Source organism: Alexandromys fortis, unplaced genomic scaffold, assembly GCF_014885135.2.
Source record: "Alexandromys fortis isolate MF-2015 unplaced genomic scaffold, M_Fortis_MF-2015_v1.1 scaffold_447, whole genome shotgun sequence".
Classification (NCBI taxonomy): domain Eukaryota; kingdom Metazoa; phylum Chordata; class Mammalia; order Rodentia; family Cricetidae; genus Alexandromys; species Alexandromys fortis.
In genome coordinates this window covers 67,348-85,754 of record NW_026068354.1, presented here as the reverse complement: position 1 = coordinate 85,754, position 18,407 = coordinate 67,348, and the positions used below count along the sequence as shown (strand labels likewise).

Sequence of the window (18,407 nt, the reverse complement as noted above, 5' to 3'; positions counted from 1 at the left end):
GTCAAGCATTATGAAGAAAATAAAGACCATCTATGCCAGATCAAACTATTATATCCAGCAAAGCTTTCAATCACCATAGAAGGACAAAACAAGATATTCTATGACAAAACCAGATTTAACCAATATCTAGCCACAATCCCAGCCATACACAAAATACTAGAAGGAAAACTCCAACCCAAGGAAGTTAGCTACATCAACAAAAACAAAGACAACTGATAGTCTCACAACAGCAAAGAATGGAAAAACACAAATTAACATCACCAAGAATGAAAACTAAATTAACAGGAGATAACAATCACTGGTAATTAGTGTTCCTTAATATTAATAGACTCAACTCACCTATAAAAAGACACAGACTAACAGATTGGATATGAAAACAGAATCCATCTTTCTTCTACATACAAGAAACACACCTCTACCTCAAAGACAGACATTGCCTCAGAGTAAAGTGTTGGGAAAAGATTTTCCAATCAATTGGACCTAAGAAACAAGCTGGTGTAGCTATCTTAACATCTAACAAGGTAGATTTCAAGCTAAAATCAATCAAAAGAGACAAAGAAAGACATTTCATATCAGTATCAGGAAAAATCCATCAAGAGGAAATCTCAATACTGAACATCTGTGCCCCAAATACAAGGACACCCTCATATGTAAAAGAAACACTTCTAAAGCTTAAATCATACATTAATCCACACACACTAATAGTGGGAGACTTCAACACTCCACTCTCACCACTAGACAGGTCAGTCAGACAAAAGATTAACAGAGAAATAAGGGAACTAACATATGTCTTAAATGGACTCAAAAGGCATCTATTGTTGAAATAGGAGCAGCGGTGGGGCTGCGTCCCCAGCACCCCAGCCGCCTGGCTAGCTTATGCCCAAAATAACAACACACAAACTGTATTCTTTTAAACACTGCTTGCCCATTATATCCAGCCTCTTCTCTGCTAACTCTCGCACCTGGACTAGCCCATTTCTAATAATCTGTGTAAGCACCCCAAGGTGCGCTTACCAGGAAGATTCTAGCCTACGTCCATCCTGGGTCGGAGCTGCCTGGGAGAGCGGAGCCTGGCGTCTCTGCTCCAGAGAGCAAAGCTGTCAAGTCTGAGCTCACTTCCTCTTCCTCTTAGCATCCTATTCTGTTTACTCCTCCCACCTATGTTTTAACCTAACAGGGCCAAGGAGTTTCTTTATTGATTAACCAATGAAATCAACAGATTGATATATGACACTCCCACATCAATCTATAGGATATTCCATCCAAACAGAAAAGAATATACCTTCTTCTCAACACCTCATGGAACCTTCTCAAAAATTAACCACATATTCAGAATCAAAACAAACCTCAACAAATACAAAAAATTAGAATAACCCTATACATATTATCATATCACTGTGGCTTAAAACTAAAATTCAAGAGCAATGTTAATTTGAGAAAGCCCATGACACATGGAAATTAAACAATGCTCACCTGAATCATCAATGGGTCAAGAAAGAAATAAAAGAAGAAATTAAAGACTTCCTAAAATTTAATGAGAATGACAACACAACATACCCAAATTTATGAGACATAATGAAGGCAGTTTTAAGAGAAAACTTCATAGCACTAAATGCCTACATAAAGAAGCTAGAAAAATCCCACACTAGTGAATTAACTGAACATTTGAAAACTTTAGAACAAAAAAAAGCAAACTCATCCAAGAGAACTAGAAGGCAGGAAATAATCAAATTGAGAGCTGAAATCAACAAAATAGAAACAAAGAAAACAATACAAAAATCAATGAGACAAAGACTTGGTTCTTCAAGAGAATCAACAAAATAGACAAACCTTTAACCAAACTAACCAAAAGACAGCGAGAATATCCAAATTAACATATTGTTCCAATGGCTGACTTACGAAGTATTGGCACAGGGTGGGCCTATTGAGCATTTCGTGGGGAAAGATAGTTCATTGATATCTCCTAAGAGGCTGAGAATTATTTTAAATAGGCACTGTGAAGGCAAATTTTTCACTGTCCTTTTCTTGAAAAGATATAGTGAGGAAACAATCTTTTAAATCAATAACTATAAGAGACCATCATTTAGGCAAAGGACAAAGGCAGAGGAATTCCAGATTGTAGTGGGCCCATAGGTTGAATTACCTTGTTAACAGCTCTTAAATCTGTCACCATTCTCCATTTTCCAGATTTCCTTTTAACAACAAATACAGAAGAATTCAAAGGGCTGGTTAATTCTTCAATATGATGAGCATCTAGTTGCTCCTGTACCAGCTGCACTAAAGCTTTCAGTTTCTTTTCTGTTAAAGGACACTGTTTAACCCAGACTGGTTCCTCAGTTAACATTTTTAAAAGTGGGACCACTAGTACCTCTAAAGGTTTGCTAGGTGCTTTCTTTTCTTTGACAACCTGAATGGCTGGTGACCTTTGTGTATAGTACCTTACAATATCCTTCCCAGAATTATGAGTTCCTGGGACTGCAGGAATGTTAATCTGGGTATTCCATTGCTGCAGCAGATCATGACCCCATAGATTCACTATGATATTAGCAACATATGGCCTCAGCCTTCCTCTCTGGCCTATTGACCCTATGAATTCAACCCATCATGAGCTTTGTTTCACTTGAGATAGGGTTTCAATTACTAGAAATTGAACATCTGCCTCTTGAAGAGGCCATTTCAGATGCCGAGATTCTAAAGTAATGATAGTCACATTCACACCTGTGTCTAATAATCTATGAATTACAATGTTATTTATATGTACTCTTAGCTTTGGTCTTTGATCATTTATAGAATTCTGCAAAAATATGTTTCCTATTTCCTACTAAAGTTTTTTATTCATCTCCATGTCTATTCCTTCATATAGAACAGTATGAATTTTTACAACAGGCACTGGATTTTAATTTTCCTGGTGATACATGTTCTCCACAGTGACTGGGAATGACTGGACCACATTTTACATGGAGGCCTACTAGAGAACCCTGCAAAGAGTTTCCTGATGGTATCAAGGTGCCTTTATCATAACAATGGAAAACTATAACTAGCTATTCTTCAACTCCACCAAAGACTCCAGAAGGATATATTACCTAAGCAAACAGAAAGTACATTGTAAGCAGCTTCCAAAACTCTAGAAATGACAGAGATATCTCGCTGCCTGGACAGTCACCCAAAGTTATTTTGTACCATTGGGGCATTCATCTTCAGCCTACAGGCCCATATTATCCAGCAGACTTTTCCATGAAGCAGTAAATTTCAAAGACAGTTCAGTCACTTTCTTCTGTATCCTGCAGAATGTCTCTTAGACTCTTTCATGAATCAGGAACCCCGAAGGATCATCTCACCTTTAGGCAAGTTCATCAGTCATCTCTCTGCAGGTTCTTTGTGTCCAGTTTATGCAACAGTCCAGGCAACAGCACTTTCTTGCCCAAATGGCTAACCAGCTCCATAAGGAGCCTCTTCAATGCCCGTCCTCCTCTTGAAGTAGATTGGTGCTGACAGGAGCAGATGTGTCTCATTGTCATGAAAAGCCCTAAGTTATTAAAATATTTTAAATGCCATATTCTGTAGTCTTTGGGAGATATGAAGAATATGAAGAATGCCTATCCAACTGGAATACATCTCTATATATCTAGAAAACCTAACTAACATGACAAAAAGCTTGACGATTCTGGATGATTATCCATTAACAATCTATAGTTCCTAATTATACATTACATTTTTAAATGAACTACACAATCACAATACCTTAATCAAGAGCAGAAATATACATATAAAAAGATTGGCCTTAAATTTATATAAAGCAAAATCCATGCCAATGCAAATTATTCATATCTACATCATATACTCCTTTAAATGTAAAAGTACATTTATAAACAATATTTGGGAATATGGGCATATTTTTTCTCCAAACTTCTTTGTGCTTATGGGGGCAGTGTTAATTAGGTCTTTCATGGTATATCTTGTATGCTAGGTTCATCTCAGTCAGCAGTTGAGCAAAGTAAGTTTTTGAGGGTGTTTACAGCAACCTTTTAGGAGGGAGTGGTCTATCATACCATATTGGTCTAGAAGCAATCCACAGGTTCTCATCTTCTGTGAAAACAAAAGAAGCACCTCTTTTCCAAAGCATCTTATCCTTAGACCCAAATTTTGAAGCCATAATACCTTTATAATATCCATGCTGGTTAAGCTTAGCAGCCCATATAATGAGATATGTTTTTGTACTTAGCTCCTTTACAGTCAAAAAATTCAAAGAAAACACAGTAATACACAGAATCTAGACTCTCTGTGAATTTTTTATTTTTATGTGGCTTATTTTTTATCTATGATTGTCTGTACTCTTTCTCTTTAAAGACTTTACCATTTTTTAAATCATTAACTTTATTTTATGACTCTCTATACTTTTTTTCTCTCTCAAAAGCCTCCATATATTTATTTAACATTGTGACCCATTTAGAGGTCACTTATATCTGAACCTGTCCTATTGTGAATCTGTAATTCTTTACTGTCCAGGAACACTTTTGCTTTGTGCTTTTAAAATGCTAATCTCTTAAGAATCTAAACTGTTGAGGGAGTTATTATGGGGCTATCAAGAAACCTATCACTAGAGAAATTCTTAGGAATTCACAAGGGTGACCCTAGCTAAGACAGTAAGCAACAGAGGAGAGGGTGCCCGAACTGGCCTTGCCTTGTAGTCAGACTGATGAATATCTTAAATGTCACCATAGAACCTTTATCCAGCAACTGATGGAAACAGAGGCAGAGACCTGCATCAAAGCACTGGGCTGAGCTCCCAAAGTCCAGTTGAAGAATGGGAGGAGTGAGAATATGAGCAAAGAGGTCAAGACCATGATGGGTACCCCTGCTGAAACAGCCTACCTGAGTTAATGGGAGCTCATCAACTCCAGCCAGACAGGGAAGGAAGCAACATAAGATCAAACCAGTCTCTCTGAGTGTGAGTGAACGTTGTATGGTCAGGGACCACTTCCCAGAGAGACCAATAAGGAATTATCTCTACTGCTTGTACTGGCTTTTTTGGAACCTATTCTCTTTGGATGGAGAAATCTTGCTCAGCCTAGGTATAATAGGGAGGGTGTTGGACCTTCCCCAAAACAATGTACCTTATCCTCTTTGAGGAGTGGATGGGGAGTGGAGTGTGGGAGCTAGGTGGAGAGAAGGGGAGGAGGGGAAGGAGTTGGAACTGGGATTGGTATGTATAATAAAAAAGATTGTTTTCTTTAAAAAATGAATAAAAGAATGATTAAAAATAAAGAAAAAGACTATTGGTCCAGGTGGTAGTGGTGCATGCCTTTAACCCCAGCACTCAGGAGGCAAAGAGAGGTGGATTTCTGTAAGATTGAGCCAGCCAGGTCTACACAGTGAGTTCCAGTACAACCAGGACTTGTTACACAGAGAAACGCTCTCCAGAAAAGAAAATATTGGTTGTACCATTCTCCTTATAACTAGAGAAATCATGATAAAAGGTATGAATAAGAAAATGGTTATTCTTTCTATACTATAATATTTTGTGAAATGTCTTCCAAATAATAAACTATGTCTTATTTTTGCCACAATTTACTTATGAGAAAAGGATGCTCCATAAATAAAATCTCTTTTAAGATATTTATTTTATGTGTATCTGTGTGTACCTGAGTGTGTTCATGCATACCACACACATGCAGGAGCCCACAGAGGTCATAAGAAAATCATTTTCCCAAGAAATGGAGTTACAAATGGTTGTGAGCCACCCTGCAGTTTCCAGGAACCAAACCTGGGTCCTCTGCAAGAGTAGCAAGTGGTCTTAACTACTGAGCCATTTCTCCAATTGCAAGATCTCATTTTCACAACATATGTACATGTTCACCTTTGCATAGAGAAGTGTCTGTAGCAGTGCCTATTGGCCATGGGCAGTGGCTGATTACCCCTAGAATGAATATGGAAGGGTGAAACAGACTCGCTTTTTCTTGTTGCATGTTTTACTATTAATTCTTTTTCTTAAGTTACTCAAGTGAGAGCAAAACAGAACTCAGGGAAGGAAAATACCCATCCAGCCTTTACCGTGTCTGAGCTTCCTCCTCAGGGCTCCTGGGAAGAAGCCATCACAACAGCAATATTACAAACAGTGCCTTGTTGGCCCCACTCCCCAGAGAGAGCAATAAGTCTGGACAGTGACACACTTGGGACTCTCCACTATTGAGAACCATGAGATCCATGCAGAGATGCATATTAAAACCCTCAGTTCCCAACACTCCCAGTCCTGTCCTCCCAACAAGCATAAGCTCCTGGAGTCTAGTATGGCACCCCTGGAGCTGCTGACCCTTCAACTCCTGCCTGATGCTTTTCTTTCTCCTATTCTGGACCACTTCCTTTACTTTCTCTAAGTGGTTGGTTCTGTCAATCTGTCAAAACAAGAGACGATGACTCATAGCCAAGGAGAGATGAAATACCAGGTCCAGCCCATTCCAGTCTAGCAGAGAGCCCACAGTAAAGCGGTATGTACTCACAGAGGACTGCACACCATCACACAACATTTGTTGGCACATCAGGCAACTCTTATGCCAGGTCCTCAGCAAAGACCATCAGGATAAAGACATTTGGATAAGAATGTAAGTACTGTTAAGTCTTGTTTTTTTTTTTGCTGTCTTATCTCCCTTATTTTTCTGACTTTCCTCCATTATCCTTACCTGTGCTGATGGCTTCCTGCGCTTGCCTCAGGAAAACCTACCCTCAAGAGAGAGCAGACGATTTACATAGCTAAGACTTTCCACCGAAATTCTCCCAGTCAGAAAATAGCTTTAAAAAATTCCAGAAATGTTCTATGATTTGAGGAGATGTCTACATGAAAATTGGACTGAGCAATCCAGAAGTTTTACTTGCACTGCTGTCCATATTGGTTTCTCCAGCAACCAGCCCAGCCCTTTCCTACCACTCCTGGTTCTTAACCAGGAGACAGGAAAACTGAGAGAGAGAACAGGTTTCATTATATTTCAAATGCCTGCTCTGTTTGCAAAGGGCAGCTGTGGTTGAAGTGGCAGAAGTAATGTGAATCAGTTTTGTGATAGGAAGCCCCACGGGGATGATAATAGACAGCTTCTTACTGCAAATAGGCATCTCCCCAGCAAGGAAAATGGGTGCTTTTCCTCAGGTCTCAGAATATTTTCCTGACAGATGTGGATCAAATCCACATGTCCTATTTCCTGGATTCATCCTTACAAGCCATGTCGCTGTTTGTTTATCTGAACCCCATTTAAAAGCAAGATTCTTGGCTTCCCACCTCCTCAACCACAATCTTCTCTGCTACCTGCCTCCCACCCTACTGAATGTGACCTTCGGGAACATAACTCAGTGCTCTTATCCTCAGTAGCACGGATTTAAAAGCAGAAGCAGAGCTGGGCGGTGGTGCACTCAGGGAAGCAGAGGCAGGTGGATCTCTGTGAGTTTGAGGATAGCCTGGTCTACAAGAGCTAGTTCCTGGACAGGCACCAAAGCTAGAGAAACCCTATCTTGAAAAACCAAGGGGGAAAAAAGGCAGCAGAATGTTGGAGACTCTGGTGAGCCTTAGGGCATGAGAGTGCGGCAGAGCTGGTGCCACCCACCCCCTATCCCTCCTCCCAGCACCTGGTGTCAAGGGTGAGGGAAAGATGAGCTACCCAAGGCAGCAAGAGAGCTGACTGGCTAGCTCTGGGATCGCGAGAATTGGAGAACTAGCTTTGTTCCTCATCAGGGCAGCACTCCGGGGAGCCTGGGCACCGCACTAGAACTGACCCAGTTGGCAGAGAAGCAGGTGAACCCACCCTGAGGGCATGAGAACAGGAGAGCTGACCCCGCCCCCTTTCCCTTTCGTCTGTCACTGGAGCCATAGATGAAGGAAAGATGCCCTCCCCTACTTCCCACCCCTTGCTACCTGCCTCTTGCTGCCTTTGGCAGGCAAGAGAACCCTGGGATCACAAGACTGAAAGAACTAGCCCTGCCCCTCACAGGCTGCACTCTGCAGCACAGAGGAGAGCAGACTCTGCAGCCAGCCCTGAAGGCTGAGAACAGGAAATCTGAACCCCCATCACCATCCCCCAGGTATGTCCTCTCTATACAGAGAGAGAGAGAGAGAGAGAGAGAGAGAGAGAGAGAGAGAGAGAGAGAGAGAGAGCTCTGCACCTCCTGGGTGGTGTGAATGTGAGCTGGACCTGGGGGCCTGAGAGCATAAAAACTGGTCCGGATCTCTGAGAGCAGGCTGCAATGGTTTGAGGCAGTGCTGGAACAGGGAGTAGGGTGTGGTGACAATGGGGAAAAGCTGGCATTCTGACCAGTCCAGCAGACACCCAGGCCCAGGACTGGGGCTCTAAGTGGACCCTTCCCAACATCTACCTCATCTCTGAACAGTTAGAACAGGAGAAGGGTAAGAAACTACACAGCCAGAACTCCAGGATCTCCAGGACACAAGACAACTGCAGGAAATCCCCGGGGCAGTCAGGTGAGAGCCCATTGTCTTTGCAGCAACAGCAGATGAGGCCTGGAACCAGACCAATGATTCCTGGCAAGGAATACCTGTAAATGAAAATCAAAGACTGAAGGGTAGAGCCACACCACAGACTCCACAAGGAAGTTCTTTTTCTTCTTTTCCTGTCTTTTTTACTCTTTTCTTCTTTCTTCTCGTGCTTGTTTGTTTGTTTGTTTGTTTTTTGTTTGGGTTTTTGGGGGGGTTGATTTTTCTTTTAAATTTTGTTTTGTTTTATGGGTCAGGTTGTAAGGACAAAGGGCGGATCAGGGGAATGGGGAGATATACGGAATTGAGATGCATAATGTGAAAACCGCAAAGAATCAATAAAAGTTAATTTTTTAAAAAAAATCAGAAATGAATATATAGTCTTTAACTATAATAAAGCTTAAACATATGTGTGTGCATGCAGATATATACACATATATACAATCATATATATGAATATGTACATATATATGTGAATGGGCACTTTCTAGCTAATATATAAGGCAGCACAATGTAAATGAGAAGTACAAATAGGAGTTAAGAGAGAAAGTTTAAGTGAGGGAATAATATTAGTAGTCAGAAATATAGGCTTTGTGATCAGATGCAATTGATCTTAAGTTTTAGTTCCACCACTTACTAATCTGTGTCTCTGAGCATGTTGCACAACTCTGTGAGCTTCAATATCTTCATTTATATACAGGGCTAATGCTTACATCACAGAGTTACAGAACTCTGTGAGCTTCAAATCTTCATTTATATACAGGGCTAATGCTTATGTCACCGGGTTGCTCTGATCACCAAGCATCTTTGCATGAAAGAACAAGTTCATCATTAGAAACTGACTTTTAGGTCTTATCTGTTTAAACGTGTGCTTTCATTCTTCTCCATATACATATTATCTCATTTAATTACCTTTTGAGTAGAAATCCTTTATAATTACCTATTTTACATCCTACTATGAAGAGTACAAAATTAAAATTATTTTAGGTTTTTGTGAACATAAATTTTATTTAGAAATAATGAGAAAATTTATTGTAGCAGTTATTAGTAACAAATTATATATTTTTAGCTTCAATTATTTGGAATCACAGATTTTCATCTGTTTTCAATCTATATAAAACATTAATTTATAATAATAGTATATCATAAATTTTTAAATAATAGACATATGGCCGGGCGGTGGTGGTGCACGCCTTTAATCCCAGCACTTGGGAGGCAGAGACGGCAGATCTCTGTGAGTTCGAGACCAGCCTGGTCTCCTACAAGAGCTAGTTCCAGGACAGGCTCCAAAACCACAGAGAAACCCTGTCTCAAAAAAAAATAGACATATGGAATTGTCCATTGTTTCCGGGATCTATAGAATACCAAAATAGTTAGATATAAAATGGAATAGTATTTTCACAGAGGATCTGTGCATCCTCACACACATTAAATTGTCTCGGGATTGCTTGTAATATTTAATTCACAGCCTATGCATCATCTTATTTGTGTAAATTTGTAGTATTTCTCAAGCAGCAGAATTTTACATTTTCCTTCTTGCTGCTTGAGAAATGTTTGGAAACATTTTCAAAAATGTTTGCTATTTTTGGTTTAATTACCTGATGGAACATATATGATGGGCTATAAGAGAAGCCTATACCAAGACATCCAATGGAACCATGTGCTTTTTTAAAAGCCTAATCCATGCATTAAAAATTTAGTATTATTTATTACTCAACTAAGTATGTAAAGTAAGCATCAGTATTTTTTTATATATATATGAGGCAGGACAAAGCATAATACCAACTGAAGAGAAGTCATTTAGAGAAGTGGCATATGGAATTATGAAGATGGAAATTCATTCTTATAAATCAATTTGTACTATTTGAGTGGTCGTTGGGCACCGAAAAGCTTTTCCCTGTACACAGCTTCAAGAGTGAGAACTGATAAACTATATGAACTCTGACATTCCCTTCAGGAGCCAGGTTCCTCAGATGTGTAGCCCATCCATAAGCCTACTGCCATGAATATAGTAGCTTGGCTTTTTTTAGTTTGAAGATTCATACCATATAGTGTTTATCAGCATGACTTTTGGATCCTGATAAACATGACATAAATTGAAATGTGCCCTTTATGAGCTTTAATTTTCTATGCCTTCTAATTTGTAAAACACATAATGATGATGATGATCTTTTTATAAGGTAACTATAATATTCAAATATGATAATATATTGAAGTTCCTAATTCAAAAAAGATGCTTTGAAAATATTAGCTGTGGTGACAGTGATAATGTTAAAGATAAAGAAAAATCATTAGACACTCAGTCCTTTTATCAATACTATGTGTATTTTGTGCTGGGGTGCAGCAATGAGGGTTCCTCAACAGTTCGCTCATATGATCCTTTCCGTTCTTATGGTGGCAGATGGATAACAACAGCTGGACCAGTGTGTCACACTTCATCCTATTGGGCATCTCTACTCACCCAGATGAGCAGGTTCCTCTCTTTCTTCTCTTTCTACTCATGTATATAATCAACATTTCTGGCAATTTTTTGATTTTTGCACTCATTGTCTCTTCTCCTCATCTTCATACACCCATGTATGTCTTCCTCAGTAACCTGGCCTTGGGAGACATCTGTTTCACCTCTACCACAGTTCCCAAGATGCTAGAGAACATTTTCTCCTCTACAAAGGCCATTTCCTACATGGGCTGCTTAGCCCAAACTTATTTCTTCATTTGCTTTGCAGCCATGGAAAACTTCCTCCTGGCTGTGATGGCCTATGACAGGTACATTGCCATCTGCCTCCCTCTCCGCTACCCTACAATACTGACTAGAAGGCTGTGCACACAGATGGTGATTCTGTGCCATGTCCTCTCCCACCTTCATGCCCTGCTGCACACCTTCCTCATGGGTCAACTGATCTTTTGTGCAGATAACAGGATCCCCCACTTTTTCTGTGATCTCTATCCTCTGATGAAAATCTCCTGCACCAGCACCCAACTCAACACCTTGATGATTCATACAGAAGGAATAATAGTCATCAATGGAGCTCTTGTCATCATCATTGCCTCCTATGCCTTCATCATCTCAGCAGTACTCCAGATCCCCTCTGCCAATGGAAGGTGGAAAGCCTTTTCTACCTGTGGTTCCCACCTCACTGTGGTGGCCATATTCTATGGCGCCCTCACATGGATCTATTTTCGGCCCCTTTCCAGCTATTCAGTGACCAAAGGTCGCATTGTGACAGTCATGTACACAGTGGTGACTCCTATGTTAAACCCCTTTATCTACAGCCTGAGGAATGGAGATGTCAAGAAAGCCTTCAGGAAATGGGTAAAAAGACCATATGCCTTCTCTCTGGCTCAAACCTCAAACTGAGTCTTAACTATTATACTAGGAAAATCATTTTGTCCTTCACAAATCTGATTCCTTTAGAATATCCCAAAAAAGCTATTAGAAAGACTATACATTCAAGATATGCCTGAGATATTCTTATCCTTAGTTAGACCCTGTGTCAAAATAAGTAAAAGGAGGACTGGAGATTTAAGTCAGCAGTAGAGCACTTATAAAGCATGTGCAAGATCCTAGCTTCAACTTCAAATGCTCTAAAAAAAATCTAAATTGAACACATATCCATAATTTTCTCATTAGACAATGTCATAAAGTGTTTCTAAAGCCTGAAGTACAAAAGACAAAGGGAACTACCATGTACTTAGTGTAAAACACCAGCATGGGTTTCATTGCAATTGAGTGTGATCCACAGGCCTGGTGTTAAATAAAGAGTTGTGATTCTATGTGTCCATAAAGTGATTCTGACTAATTTGTGGAGAAATTGGTTTATAAACAGGCTATGTAGAGATAAAAAATTCTCTAGATCCAGGTATCAGATTCTAAAAAAAAAAATACAAAAATAGGAAAGATCATGTAACCCAAATCCAAATAGTCAAACATACCCTGAAAACATTGCTTTAATCTCTGAACTTCCCAGTGAGAAGATTTATGCTCCACCAAAACCAACAATGATGGTTGGAAAACTAAATATTACCAGATCTGTTCACATGTGCTTTGCACCACTACCTCTAATTCAGACTATGATGGCACATGGTCAATAATTGGTCACTGTCACATTGCCTAACTGCCGGGGATACCATGAGGGCAATATTGGTGTTTGAATTTTTTGCAAGTCCCTACGAGACAGATAAAGTGGGTTAACTACTTTAACATGGGAAGGACATAACAATATTGATGGGGGTCAGAATTGAATAGGTGCCCAGAACTAAGTGTACCACGTTTTTACACCAACCACATTTTTTCCACTTTATTTAAAAGAATTTTTCCTCATTTTACATAGCAACCCCAGTTCCCCCTCTTTCCCCTTCCCCCACCTCCACCTTCCCCAGTCCCAACCCCTATCTACTCCTCAGAGCGGGTAAGGCCTCTCTTGGGGAGTCAATGAAGTCTGGCACACAAAGTTGAAGCAGGACCAAGACCCTCCCCTCTGAGTCCAGGCCTGGGATAGGTCCTGGTCACATTGCCAGGGCCTCCTGAACAGATCAAGCCTCATCACCATCTCTCACATTCAGAGAGACTAGTTTGGTCCCATGAAGGCTCTCAGCTATCAGTCCAGAATCTTTGAGCTCCCACTAGCTCAGGTCAGCTGTTTCTGTGATTTTCCCAATCACAGTCTTCATACCTCTTGTGCAAATGATCTCTCCTCTCTCTCTCTCTCTCTCTCTCTCTTCAACTGAATCCTGACAGCTCAGCCCAGTGCTTGGCTGTGGGTCACTGCACATGCTTCCATCTACTGGATGTAGGTTCTATGATGCCAATTAGAGTAGTCACTAATCTGATCACAGGGGAAAGTCAGTTCAAGCACCTTTTCTACTATTGCTAGGAATCTTAGCTGGGATCATCCTTGTGGATTGCTGGGAATTTTCCTAGTACCAGGTTTCTCCCTAACCCCACAATGACTCCCTCTATCAAGTTATCTCTCTCATAGCTCTCCCTCTCCTTCTCTCCCCTGATATGGGATTCCCCTTTGTATGCTGTGAATATTAAAGAAACTGACTTGGCCTGATAGGGTAGAACTGAGCTAGGCAGGGAAAACTAAACTGAATACTGGGAGAAAGGAGGTGGAGTCAAGCAGAAGCCATGGAGCCACTGCCTCGGAGGCAGACACACTGAAACTTTGCTGATAGGCCACAACCTCGTGGTGATGCACAAATTAATAAGGATGGGTTAAATTAAGATGTAAGAGTTAGCAAAGAAGAAGCTAGAGCTAATGGGCCAAGCAGTGATTTAAATAATATGGTTTCTGTGGGAGTCTGGGCATCCAGAAAATGATCAAGTGGCCTCCATGCAACAAATTGGCACCAATATGGTTGACTAAATTCATGTAAAACCTAAGAAAGCTTGGAAAGGAATTTTAGACACTAAAAAGCAAAGTTTAGCTGCATTTTTCCCCAATGGGCTTTGCTTGCTGGTGGCATGTTATGACTCATTTAATAGAGGTCTTACTGATTCAGCGATAGCAGAAAAATAGCTGTGTGGTTTTGAAAACTTTGTCTTCCTGGGCCCTGCTGTCAGCATGAACTCTGACGAGGTCCAGCTATGGAGCATTTAAATGGGGTTTGTGAGCAATGTGCTAAAACTTGCTTAATGGCAACATAGACCAGCTCTGTGCCTAAAAATGGGGCAATGTACATGGCTCTCAGAGGCAGTGAACAGCTCTGCCATGTAGGACTGGGTGGGGAAGACAAGCAGTGCCATATTTCTCCTAGCAATGTCATACCTTAGGTTTTTAAGAAGCACTTACATTTAAGAAACACTCCTAGACAGAAAAGAATTACAGATATACAATAGGACAGATTCAGACATTAAAGAACTCTGAATGAGTCACAGTGTTGTATACACTGTACGTAAGCTTTGGAATGAAAATTTTCTGTTGTTAGAAAACATTGAGGTGTCGAATTGTTTCTTATGTGATACTTTGAAGGTTAAACATCTAATACTTAACATAGCATTCTTTTGCTTTCTCCCCATTATTTCACCTTTACACTATTAATTAAAATGCTATTATTGTTACTACATGTATTGAATTTACTATGAGTTTTTGCATATATTTTATCAGTATCTTTACAGTGTAGCTCAGTGGTAGAGCACTTACATAGTATGTACAAAGCAACACACATACACACATTATACAAATTTTATGTATATAATTTGATGGGTTTGGGCACATGTAAACATAAAAGGATCACCACTAAATCTATTATCTCAACTACTTTCCTCATACCCACTACCAACCTTTTATGGCTTGTTTGTCTGCTTGTTTTGGTGAAGACATTTGACATACTCTTTACCTTCTAAACAAATAATAATGTATTGGACAACTAAAAACCTATCAAGGCAATAGGTCTCATGTTACATACCCTGACCAAAACAAAATATATACAGAAGAATACAACAGCTACATGGGAAGAGACCCTCAACACAAGACTTGACTGACTGATCTTAATGTTGAGAAAGCTGACTCATATTTTAGCAGGTCTGACTGTGACTCCTCTGAAATAAACTGGATGAGAGGAAATACTAGGAGCTAAAAGTTTGAGCAGGGAGGGTTTAAAGAGAGTGAGAGAAAGGAGAGATGGAGGTAGGTTAACCAAGGCTAAGGATGTATGCAGAAACATTGTGAAATCTCTCCAGTTAGTAAATTAATGGAAATTGGCTTACCAAAACCAGGAAGTTGAACAGAGATAGATGCCCTGCTCAGGTGAACAACAGTGCTCCTGAAGAACAGGGGTTATTAAATAAAAACCTCAATACCAGGAAGAGAGGGCTGGAGAGATGGCTCAGCGGTTAAGAGCATTGCCTGCTCTTCCAAAGGTCCTGAGTTCAATTCCCTGCAACCACATGGTGGCTCACAACCATCTGTAATGAGGTCTGGTGCCCTCTTCTGGCCTGCAGGCATACACACTGACAGAATATTGTATACATAATAAATAAATAAATATTAAAAAAAATACCAGGAAGAGAATATTTCCCTATAGGTTATTGGTCAATTGTTGAAATAAGAGCAGCGAGGCTGCGTTCCCGGCACCCGGCCGCCCACATGGCTAGCTTATGCCCGAAATAACAACACACAAACTGTATTCATTTAAACACTGCCTGACCCAGCCTCTTATTGGCTAGCTCTTACATATTGTTTTAACCCATTTCTAATATTCTGTGTAGCCCACGAGGTGGCTTACCAGGGAGGATCTTAACCTGCGTCTGTCTGGAGTGGGAGAATCATGGCGACTCCCTGATTCAGCTTCTTTTTCTCAGCATTCTCTTCTGTTTACTCCACCTACCTAATTTTCTGTCCTATGAGGGCCGAGGCAGTTTCTTTATTATTAACCAATGAAAGCAACAGATAAGATACAAGACCCACCTCCATCAGTCAATGGTGCCCCAGAGGCATCAAAATCAACATAGGCTACTGCCATTGCTCTTGATTGTCTACCATAGCTATTGCTGAAGTCACAACTCATTTTGTATATAGTACATAGAGAAATAAGTATCAAACTGACCAGGAAACTCTCCCTGCTAGCATCTTTTATAGAATTGGAAGGTGTTATGTTGACTGCTGGGAGAGAAAAGACATAAATAATCTTATCCATCCCTGTTCTTCGCATGCCACAAACCCAATTGACCAAGCAAGATGTTTTTACTAGTGTAATAGTGGCAAGACTTTTTATGGGGCAAGGAATTATAAGGTGGTGAAATTAACCATTTTCTTGATTAGATTGAAATATTTTATCTGTAGGTTTGTGTTGCTCTGCACTTTGTTCAGAGAAGCTACTAATTGCAGTAGGTGGTGGTTAATAAGACTCATAACTGTTCAAAGGGTTATGAAAAAGCAACTCTGAATGCTCAGCCATGGGTGGGACATCTATGTAAGCCCTGCCCCCAGCAAGACTCAGGGAGCATCACAGAAGACAGGAGAGAAAGAGTAAAAGATCTGGAGGATAGAATAAGAGCATGGTGAGATGCTGTCTCTGGACATGACTTGGTTGCTGCCCACATGAACTCACAGAAACTGTGCATATCTGCACAAGAGCCATATGGGATCAAGACAGTTAAAAATTCTAACAAGAGGACTGGAGAGATGGCTCATTGGTTAGGTGTATGGGCTGCTTTTCCAGAGGACCCAAGTTCAGTTCCCAGCATGATGACTAACCACATTCTATAAAATCAGAGTCATTATGTCCTCTTCTGGTTTCCATAGTCACTTTATAGATGTGACATACATGCAAGTAAAACACTTAAATGCATTAAGTAAAACTTAAAAATTGCAGTCTAGAGTCAGGGAGTTTCTTAAGCTCTACTCTTAGCTGTGAACTATTGCTGGAAATGACTGCTACAGGAGAGATATTTTTGAGAAGTGGTCACTAAGAGGTTCCCTTTGTCCCAGAGGACAACCTCATAGCCATTTATATACTGGTAGGATCAGTTGGATTCAGTAGGTTATATTTTTAAAAGTGGTTTATTATGGAGATGGTCAGGAGGAGATGGAAGGATGGAGTTGGGGACAATTATGCTTAAGATATTTTATACATCTATAAATGTTTCAATAAAAATAGAATTCTATTAATTTACATTCACTCTGCTCTTACTGTATACCAAGAACTTGGTGTTACTTAGATTTAGTCTTTGTTTGTTGTTTGAGAATTTAATATATGTATAAAGTGTGCTTTGGTCAAATCTGTCTCTAAACCCTACTCCAACCCCTCCTTGACCCAGTACTCATCTACTACTTCTGGCTGTAAAAGTCTTTCTGTCCCCTCTCCCTTGAAAATCCTTGAACCTGGTGGAGAGGGAAATGATACGAAGCTCAAACTCCCCAGTGTCTTTTTCTCTGCATGTTGACCAATTCTGAGTCTCTATGGTAACTGTCATCTTCATAAAGAAGCTCCTCTGATGAGGGCTAAAAGCTGCAGCAATCTCTGAACATAAAAACAAGTACTTAGGTGACAGTTTAATAATATGCCTATTTAGCTGAATAATGACAATGTGCTATATTCCTTGGAGTCTATGAACTACCCAGCCACGAATTATTGGCCCAATTAACCTCCGTAGGAACGAGTTCTGGCTTGTGGTGTGAGGCTAAAAAATTAAGCAGAATGTTATTCCTGTAACATTTGTTTCACTTTTGCACCAAGCCAGTTCCCCTTTTAGCTCACACAGTTAACAAATGGGCAAATCTCAAAGTAGTCAAAGTTACTATTATTGTGATGATATACCATAATCAAATGCAACTTGGGGAGGGAAGGATTTATTAAGTTTATTCTTCATCATCATTGTTCATCACTGAGGAAGTCAGTAAGGCAACTCAGGCAAGGCAGGAACCTGTAAACAGGATCTGATGAAGAGCCCATTGAGGATTGCTGTTTACTGGTTTGCTCCTCTTGGTTTTCTCAGCCTGTATTTTTACAGACTAGCCCAGGGTAGCAGGGTATCTCAGGGTAGCCCAGTGGGTTCAGTAATTAATTCGGTAATTAAGACAATGCCCTCCATGCTTGCCTACTGCCCATATTTACGGGGTCACTTTCTCAACTGAAGATCCCTCCTCTCTGATGATTCTAGATAGTGTCAGGTGACATAAAACCTGACAACACAGCAAAACTACTGCTGCCCTTTCTCCCCCAGTCGCACTAAAAATGCTAATTATAGGGGTGAAGTTTTCAGGTAAAAACCAGCTTGATTTCTCCATCTTCTATGGCTCAAGCATGTGATGTCTTCAGCAATAAGGTCTTACCACCAAGTTCTGGTGGATGAACAAGATCAATAACAATAGCCTGTGATGACTGAACTGGAAGAGAGGTATCCCATACCTAGCTCTGGGATTTTACTTAATAGACTCTCCTGTTTAGGAGAGGCATTGTCCACATTATAGGGTAATACTTCTTGAAT

General features: G+C 40.2%; 1 protein-coding gene across 1 annotated transcript; it reads left to right on the top strand.

Annotated features, from left to right (window-relative positions):
• The first annotated feature begins 10,874 nt into the window (after positions 1-10,874).
• On the top strand, positions 10,875-11,831 carry LOC126495354 (olfactory receptor 1Q1-like). The gene has a single exon (XM_050132963.1). The coding sequence runs from the start codon at positions 10,875-10,877 to the stop codon at positions 11,829-11,831; it is 957 nt and encodes a 318-aa protein (XP_049988920.1).
• The last annotated feature ends 6,576 nt before the right edge of the window (positions 11,832-18,407 follow it).